This window comes from Camelus dromedarius, chromosome 10 (genome assembly GCF_036321535.1).
Source record: "Camelus dromedarius isolate mCamDro1 chromosome 10, mCamDro1.pat, whole genome shotgun sequence".
Taxonomy (NCBI): domain Eukaryota; kingdom Metazoa; phylum Chordata; class Mammalia; order Artiodactyla; family Camelidae; genus Camelus; species Camelus dromedarius.
In genome coordinates this window covers 75,384,143-75,393,470 of record NC_087445.1, presented here as the reverse complement: position 1 = coordinate 75,393,470, position 9,328 = coordinate 75,384,143, and the positions used below count along the sequence as shown (strand labels likewise).

Genomic DNA, 9,328 nt, shown 5'->3' with positions numbered 1-9,328 from the left:
CTCTTCTTGTTTTCCAGAAGAACTCCAAGAACCGCACAAGCAGGAGTTGAGTGTAACTTGGCATCCCCTGCCACCGGCCACGCCACGAGGGTCGCCACGCGGGGCAGCCAGCCGTCCCGGTGGCCCCGGTGCCGCGGCTTCGGTCCCTCGGGGCGCGGGCCGTGTGTCCGCAGGCCCTTCGGGACCCGGAAGCGGCGCGGGCGCAGGACCCGGCGGGGCAGCTACGCGGGGTCCTCGCGCGCGTCCCACGTGGGTCGGAGCTGAGCGGCGGTCCCGGTTCGCTAGGTCCCGACTCGCCTGTCCGCCGGCATGGCAGCCACCGACCGGGTGCTTCTCCACGTTCCCGAGCCCCGGGCCGCCGTCCCCAGGACGTTCTCCAGACCCCGTCCGGCCCTGGCTAGGCGGGTGAGTTCCGATCCGGTTTCAGATGCGTTCGCAGACGGAGCCGTGGCGTGCCGCGGGCTGCAGCCCTGCCTCTCGGTCTGGGTGCGAGTTTTCGCGGAATTAAAAGGGAGTAGGGGGGAGTCAGACATTGGGCAGCTTCTAGAGGAGTCGCTGAGCAACACGTGTCTAAGAGCGGATCACCACCCGGTGGAGATGTTCTTGGAGGGAGCGGCGCGGCGGTGGAGCTGGCTAGGGCTGCCGCTAGTTGGAGGACTAGTTGGAGAGGTAGTGGCAAGGGTCTGAGGCTGTCGCCTCTTGAAGTTAGGAACTGGCGCGTGGGTGTAAGTCCCAGCCCTGTCACGCACCAGCCACCTCTCTAAACTTCTCTTAGCCGCCGTATCCTCGACTCTAAGAGTCGTTTGTTTCAAGAATGCGAATTGGAGACTGGAAGTGTCTTCGAAGAGTTTTCAAAAAATATGGTACATTTTCATCCACACGCAATGATAGGGGAAAAGAAAATACAACTCATCAATTAAAATCTCTTCATTAAGTGAGAGAAAGATACCTTAAATATAACCCAAGCCAGAGCTGAAAGCTGGTTTTTAGGTTGGTTGACTTACCTCCTAGAAAAGAGGAGGGCTGTGGGATAGAAAATCTGTTGTAAGATCATAAGGTACCTTAATGACAAGAAGGATACAATTTGATGCCAAGGAGAGTGTGTCTGTATTTTCTCAAAAAAAGCCACACTTAGTTACGTTGAAAATTAATAGCCAGAGTTCGGTTCTGTTCATCCTTGAGTTCATATATGCTCACGCTAGCTAACACCCACTGTCTGAATTATCTAAAATTTTTAGTGATAATCAGCTTTAGGATTTAGAGGTTTGTGAGTAAGGAGTTTTCAGCTGGGCAATATGTAGCTGCATCTATTCAGAAGGGGGAAGAGGAAGTAAGTAGGAAAGAGCCAGTTGGGAGTATGGGATTTGGGGTAGGACAGACCTGGGATTGGATGCCAGCCTGGCAACATGCTAGCTCTGTGACCTTGGAGATGTTACTTCACCTCTCTGATCTTCACTTTTTCTATCCATAAAATGAGAACAGTAATTTCTACTTCATATCAAGTTGTTAGGAAGGTTAAGATAGATAATATACATTTTCTGGCCCAGAAGAGCACTTAATAAATGTCAGTGATAAAAAATAAAGTCATATTGGCTCCGTTTTGGGTAATAGAATTGCTGTATCAGGAGGTCAGTGAGGTGCTTGTGCCAGGTACATCCCTAGGGACTAACACATAGAAAGTACTTACTAATACTTTGTTGAGTGAGTTGTATGAATAAAGGTATTTGGTTTTATGATTGCTTGAACCACTGTGTCCAGTGGATATTAGTAAGGTGATGACAGCTGTGTGCAGTGGCTTTGTCCGCACCTGCATTTTTATGTCACGAGTGAGGATTACGTCTCTGCTGATCAGATTTGCTAGCAGCCTGAATTTGGGATGAGTAGCTGATATAGTGGGTTTGGAAAGTCCTTGACACCTTAAATTGTGCTGTATCTAAGACTATGCAGAATGCTTTCTTTCTTAAGAGAAAAGTAGAAATTTATTGTAAACTTGGAAAATAGATGAAAAGAAAACAAAACCACCCCTGATTGTCAAACTCAGAGATAACGCTGGGTAACATTTTGGTCTGTATCATTCTAGAACACAGCGCAAAACAAAATAGGGATCAAACTATCTGTGATGTTTTCTAGCCAAACAGGATCCACTTCCTAAATGGTACTGTAGTGTCATTGTTAGGAACAGTGTTCTCCTCTTAAAATGGGTTGATACCAGTACTGTATCCGCAAATGACTCAATTCTTAGAAGTACTTAGCATTCTGCATACTGCCTGGTGTATAGTATCTACTCAGTATGTTTATTACTATCAGAGACAGGGCGCGTAGCCTGTTAGGGCCAGATGGACACTGGAGCTCATCTGCTATAATCCCCTCATTGGACTGAGGGTGGGGGCGGGGAGCAGACTCAGGGACGTGCTGATTTTTAGGAGATCCATGTCCTTGCTCCTCCGTGCTCAGATGCCACCTCATGAAGCCTTCCTGTTTCTCTGCCTCCCTCCCCCTTGCTGAAGGCCATGGTAGTCTTTCTTCTCGTTTTGTGCCCTTACAACCCTTTGTTTGTACCTCTTCTGTTGTACGAGTATAGGTTTGGATTTACACTTTTACCCTTTTGTCTCTTCCACTAGTCTGTGACTCCTGCAAGGTCTTGGCACATCTTTGTATCATCAGAACCAAGCTCCTTGACAGCTACTAAGTGGTCAGTTTTTTAAATGAATGCGTTGTGGATGCTGGTGTGGGGTGGGAGGGGAGGAGAAGCGAACAAGTAGTAGACAAGTGTCCAGATCTTGGAAAAGAGTAATTCCATCATGTTACTCATCTTACAAGTATTTATGGAGTATTTACTTTGTGCCAGACATGGTCCTGTGCAGGGGACTCAGTGCTGTATGGGACAGGCTGGTCATTTTTTCCAGTCTAGTGGGGAAGACAGACATCACACAACAAATTACATGCTGCATTTATTGTTTCACTGAGTGTGACAAAAGAGAATAAGAACAGGGACGTTGGTTTGATAGGGTGGAGAGGAGGTCAGGAAAGGCCCTTCTGGGGAGGCAGTAGGTAAGCCTAGATCTGAAGGGTGGGTATGTTAGCCAGCCAGAGGAAGGGGCGGCGACATGGGTGTGGGAGTAGCATGTGCAAAGGCCCTGAGGAGAGAAGGAGCATGGTACATTCTGGAAACTTGAGGAAGACCAGGACGGCAGAGGGTAAAGCTGAGACTGATGAGATGGGCAGAGGCCACATTCTCAAGGGCTTTGTAGATCGTATGACACATTTTCACCTAACAGCAGTGAAAAACTTGTCTAATACCATGCTTAACGCTGGACACTTGCTTTTAGAGAGAGCTTGACATGGGCATAAAGAGGGACCAGGACGATAAGGGATCCAAAGTTTGTGTCCTGTTTGGAATATTTCATCCAAAGAAGAAGAAAGAAGGAGTTCTGTGATGGATGAAGGAATGTTATGTACAAGAGCTGAGGCAGAAAGCAGACTTCAGGCTGGTAGGTAGGATTCAGGAAGACAGATCTTGTCTGAATGTCAGAAACAGCTTCCTAAGCCGCAGAATTTGGTCGGGAAGAAAATAGGTCGCCTCGTGGGATGGAGAACAGTAGGGGCAGGTGGGCAGGCAGAAGCTGCTGGGCCAGCTGTCTGGGTCCTGGGGTGGGACGTCCGTGCGCCATGGGAGAGGCCTGTAGGCCTTTCTGTGCTCCAGGAGTCTGTGGTCTGTACACCAGGTGAAATCTGCACATTTCATTCCGTCTTGCAGATGATTCCAGAGACCCGAAACTTGACTTCATCTCCTTTTTTATCTGAATACTTAGAACTTCGTAAAAATAAATTTGAAAAGTGAAGCATGTCAGTATTTACTCTATTAATATAGAATATGTGAAGTTGTATTTATTGACTTATTTAGTGATAGAACTCCTTCTGGTTGCCAGGAACAAAGAACTGTTGTTATCAGTAGGTTAGTGGGAAGCTGACGGTCATGGCTAAAGCAGGCTGGTGTGTAAGCAGAAGTCATGATTTCCAGCAGAGAGGAAAATAACATATTCCAAGAGAAACCAAAACTCCAGAATAGCAAGCACTGACTACTCCCGGGATGCTTTCATATTCATGTGTAAACTGGAAGAGAAGGCCAGAGGAAATAGAGGCATCGGGTGTTCTCCTCGGGGAAGTTTGGACATCATGCATTTAACAGCATTCATGTTACGGAAATAAGCAACAGGCAAGAAAATATCCGGTGTTGTAGTCTGTAATCAGCGCTCAGATGGGGAAAGGCGAGGAGAGTTGGAAGTAATTGTGAGAGAGGTGATGGATGGAGCAGAATTCTCATTTGGAATGGAGACTGGGAGGAAGAATCGTCTCCAAGCCATCTGAATCTGGGGGAGCAGCTTGAGGGCAGAGAATGACAGCGATCCAAGCACTCTGGGGCAGAGCAGTGATGAAGGTTCCGCTGCGCGTGGGCTGGGATGCGGCGTCCCACGTGTAGTCCCCGACGGGCTTTGTGTAGAGAGAAACGATTCATTTCCCCCTTCCCCGCTCTCCTTGCATAAGTGGATTCCTAGGGACTTGGACTGACTTAGCCTGCATGCTTCACAAGGTGGGTCCTCGCGTCCTTTAAAATAGACTCTATTTGTTAACATTCAGCCTGAAAAATGTTTCTCTTTTCTTGATCCTCACCTTCATCTCGGTGGAGTTAAACGCGAAGATGATTGGAGGAGACTAGTAGATGGATCAGCTGAGCTTTTGTGGGAACTGAGTCAAAGAATCTGATTGCAGACCCTAAACTGTTGCTTGACATATGGGGCGTAATGATCTCTGCGGGGAGGGATGCAATTCTGTGGGCAGTCAGGCTTCACTCTGAGGTCTGCGTTCATGGACTGATGCACCTCTGTTGCTCTTTCCTTTTGGGATCGTCGCAGCAAGCAGAGGCCACCAAAAGAAGATACCACGAGTCCAGCGAGGCTACCCCAGCGAAACGGAGGAGCGAAGCATCCTGTCTCCCAGCCAAGAAAACTGCCGCTAAAGAGACTCAAGGGACTTTTCAGGGAAAGGCACTGAAAACGTTTTCTCCAAAGAAGTCTTCGGCTGGTGGGAGTAATAGAAACCAAGAGCGGAAACCGGGCATTAAGACTTCATCCCTGTTTAAAAACAACCCTGAAATTCCGGAACTCCACAGGTATGTCCAGGTGCAGACGCACTTCAGGAATGAAAGGAGTTAAGTGTATTCTGCCTTTTTCTTGCTTCTTGGAACTGATGCCTGAGTCTTGTTCATCATTTGCAGACCTGTGGTAAAGCAGGTGCAAGAAAAAGTGTTCACTTCAGATGCCTTTCACAAACTGGACCTCCACCCACATTTAGTAAGTATCTCTCAGTGTTTTATGTGGTCGGGTTTGGGGATGTGTTTATTCATTCCGAATGTCTGAAATGGCAGTTCTAGGAAGAAAAATCAAAGAGTGGTTATTTCTGCTCCAAGTTACCTGAATGATTTCAGGTTGATAAGGTGCTGTTCCAGGACGATTCAAGTGAGCTTAGGATTCTGTTCACTGTCTTTATGCCCCGTGCCCCCACCCCCACCCCGTCCACCCCCACCTTTTTTTTTTAAGAACTCTAAAGACTTTGCTTACCTGATTCACTTAGGACTGGGACTCCAATTATTGGGCTTGAAGACCACCTCCTAATGACTGGACAGATGTGCTATTGGGGCTATTCTGGGTGGCAGATGTCACAGGAACCCTAGGAGGGGGACCTGAACTGGCATCTTGCTGTTAAGGGAAGTCTAGTTATGAAGACTTGAAGGAAGAAGGGGCTTTTTTTAAAACATGCATTTTCTACAGGCAAAGGAACACTTTTTTAAAAAAAAATATGAATGAGCTTTCCAGCCTTATTTATGAGTAAGGAGAGAAAATACATTTGACTTGCAGGGAGTCTGGATTTCCTTGGCTCGCGTGATCACGCACGGCTTACCTGCTCCGTCGGGTGGGTTACACATGCTTGCTTTCTCAGCGGCAGGTTGGAGCAGGCTTTCTCAGGCGTGGTTCCCCGCGTATTTTGGATGGATGACTGTGTCACGGGGACTGCCCTGCACATTGTAGGATGTTTAGCAGCATCCTCTGCCTCTGCTCACTTGATGCCAGGGCATCCTCTCCCCAAGTTGTAACAGCTGAAAGTTTCCCCAGACATTGCCCCATGTTGGGGCGTGGTGGGGTGGTGTACAGAACCGCCTCCAGGTGAGAACCATTGGGTGGGAGGACTTGACTTGATCATGGTCATCACTTTTTCCCCAGTATTTTCTCCCTTTCTACATCCTTAATTGTGTTAAGTTGATTTGTACTGAAAAAAAAATCGATAAACAAAAATATTTTTTGTCTTTTCTCTTAGATTTCCACAATAAATTCAGTCTTAAAAATGTCTAGTATGACCAGGTAAGAGTTCCCAGTCCGTCTTGATTCTCTTAGGACTTCAGTGGGTGTAACCAGATGAAAGCAGAATTGTCTGTGGAGGACAGAGCCCGTTTGTTCCATGGTGTTAGAGAGCAGTGCCCGGTTCTCGACCCTCGAGGGCTTGACAGCCACTTGGCCTCCCCACCTGTCAGATGGAGAGACTGGGTCTCCATCCACTTCCACTGTCAGCTCTGGACTATAAGAGGTCTCTGGTCCAGAGGATGGTCTGCAGAAGAGCCCATGGATGTCTGTGTTTCCTTGAAAGTAATTTGTCTAAAATACAGAATTTATCTTGTCACTTCTTAGTAGTAAAAATTAAATACAGCTGTAAGATAGGAGTAAATATTTGGTTGAATGTAATGGGATGCTGGAAAAAAAAATTTAAATGTTAGTTGTGATCACTGCTGGAGAATAGAAATGGAGTTGTGAGGGTATGGGGGTGAGAAGGGCCCCTCCACGAGTCTGTCTGCTGCTGTCCCTTTAACAGCAGTCACCTTCGCTTAGAAGTAAACACTGGTAAGAACATTGAGGAATGAAGTAAGGAGCCCCCTTGCCATTTTTGGGGTTCAGTGCTGTCACCGAATTGATTTCTGTTTTTGAACGCACACGTAAACACACATCTCGGTGCGTTCACAGCAGTCGTAGCTTGTTTTTCTGGGGAAGGGACAGCGGTTCCTGGCCGTCTGCAAGGCTCACGAGCTTCCTCTCACCCTTCTGCTTGGGAATCCCTCCCTGATGTTTTATCATTCCACATCCCCGGTGCGGCAGGCAAGAGGGCATGTGACAGGCTTTTGTGGTGGCTCCAGCTGTCGTCACGCCTGTCCCATTCTTCTGTTTAACTAGTCTAAGAGAACAGCCAGTCTCTTGCAGCTCCAAAAGTCCCAAAAATTAACAGGTTTTTTTCTACTAGCTGTCAAAGGTCTCCCAGCCCTCCCCTTGACTGTTCAGGGAACCTTAAGGTGACAGGTGCTAGTCAGCATGTGAGCAGTTGCGTTTCATGTGTCCTCCGTCCCTGTCTAGAGACGTGGGGGGGCCATACACGATGGATAAGCATGTGCTCTTTCTTTTGGGCCCACAAGCGTTCAGAAGCAAAGTATCCCTGTGTTGCTGGAAGGCAGAGATGCTCTTGTGAGATCCCAGACGGGCTCAGGTCAGTCGTCAATTAATTTCTGCCCTTCCCCACGTGGTCGTGCAGCAGGGTGTGTCGTAAGGGGTCTGGCGGGGGGTGGTGGCTGCTTTGTTTTGTTGCGGGGAGGGAAGCCCTGGATCCATTCACATCGTGATAGGAAGGGGACAGTCAGTGGGGCTGCGATCAGGAGCGATCAGGAGGCAGCCAAGTTCCGCTCTCATTCCTCAGAGCCTGCCTCAGGGCTTTGCCCAGCCTCACTCTAGTGGGCAATGAGCATTTTCTTCTGGTATTAAAACAGTTCTGTGGTGAGCACACGCTGAGTGGACGCCAGTCTTTTGGCTTGAACACGAAACACTGTTTTTGTTTGTTCCAGAACAATCTGGACTTGCTCTTCTGACCCTCTTGTGCCCTTAATGGCAGGTCCCCTGTTCTCTGCCCCCTTCTGCCTCCCTACCCCCCCACCCCCCGCGCCGGCTTGGCCACCATTCGCGCGGGTGGATCCCAAAGTTTTTGCCATCCCCTGGTTTCTCCTTGGTCTTCAGAGGCCAGCTCTGGGGTTCAGACAGGCTCCTCCCCACGTGGGCACCACAGAGGATGCTCCCTGACCGCTGAGGCTCCTTGGAGAGGTTAGGGGTAGGGGATACAGGGTGACAGTCACTGAGCTGAACTTCTATGTGACCTGGAAGGTGCATCATCGGCTCCCTTGTCCGATGTCAAAGGAGCAGAAGCTGCAGGTTTGTTAGAAGCAGTGACTTTACAAAGCAGAACTAGGGGTTGTGGCAGACAGGTGACTTCCCTTTTCACTGGGTGTGGGTGGGCCCCTCCTGTCCCCAGACTTCAGGGCGGCCCGAGGAGAGCAGCGCCAGCTTCCTCTGCTGTCTGTGCTTTTCTGACATCCACAGGCTCCGTGATGTTAACTGCTTTTGTGCTTCTTTAAAAGGTAAAACTCTTGCCTACTGCATCCCTGTGGTCCAGTCCCTTCAAGCAATGGAGTCCAAAATACAGGTGAGTGTAAACTGTGCTTTTCTGTTATTGTTCACGGCGCACAAGAAGCCATCAAACTGAACCAAAGCAGTAAGATTGGGACCAAAAGAGTCTTTTCGCTTAGCTTTGTTTTCTTCCCTCTTTTAAATTTATTACGTAAGCATGTTGCATCTGAAGCCTGTGTCCAGAGTGGACTGGAGTAAACACATGGTCGTCCTGGCAGGTCTAACAGGGAACGTTTGTAAGATGCTCCCCGTGGGTCAGACATCCGGCCGAACGCTTTCCTTGTGTTATCTTCTTGACTCTTTTAACTGCCCCAGACCCCCCAGCTGTAAGGTATTACTGTTAACCTTGATTAAGGAAAAATCAAATGGAGGCTTGAGAAGGTCGGATAACTTCCTGAGGCTGAGTGGGGGGATCGTGAAGCTGAGTTTCCACCTCTGTCCTCTTTGGCTCTGGAGGCCCAGCTCCTCTGACTGAGGACGGTGAGCATTGTATTTAAGATGGTGGTTTGTCATGAATAGTAGGCGTGAAAATAAGCACCCAGTTGGTGAGTGTGACAGTTGGGCCACCTCGGATTTAGCATTTCCTAGAAATTTAGTTGTCAAACACACTTAGCACCTGGGCCAGAAGGGCCAGAGCTGGATTCCTTGGGTTCCCTGGGAGGCCGTGTGCCTGCCACTTTCCACAGGCGTGGGTGTCCTATCAAAACCCAGAACCCCACACACGCCCTGGTTATTCTCACTTGAGAGGAAACAGTGAGATCAGAAATAGGGAGCAA

At 48.6% G+C, this 9,328-nt stretch overlaps 1 protein-coding gene across 4 annotated transcripts in view; it reads left to right on the top strand.

Annotated features, from left to right (window-relative positions):
- Nucleotides 1-207: 207 nt before the first annotated feature.
- DDX31 (DEAD-box helicase 31) overlaps nucleotides 208-9,328 on the top strand; it is a 67,149-nt gene continuing 58,028 nt past the window's right edge. For all 4 annotated transcript variants that reach the window (XM_064490645.1, XM_010975399.3, XM_064490643.1 and 1 more), the window contains exons 1-6: nucleotides 208-405; nucleotides 4,914-5,170; nucleotides 5,276-5,351; nucleotides 6,373-6,416; nucleotides 7,514-7,584; nucleotides 8,504-8,568. In XM_064490645.1, coding sequence (XP_064346715.1) covers nucleotides 310-405; nucleotides 4,914-5,170; nucleotides 5,276-5,351; nucleotides 6,373-6,416; nucleotides 7,514-7,584; nucleotides 8,504-8,568 — 609 coding nt within the window. In that variant the 5' untranslated portion in view covers nucleotides 208-309. The remainder of the gene's footprint in view (nucleotides 406-4,913; nucleotides 5,171-5,275; nucleotides 5,352-6,372; nucleotides 6,417-7,513; nucleotides 7,585-8,503; nucleotides 8,569-9,328) is intronic.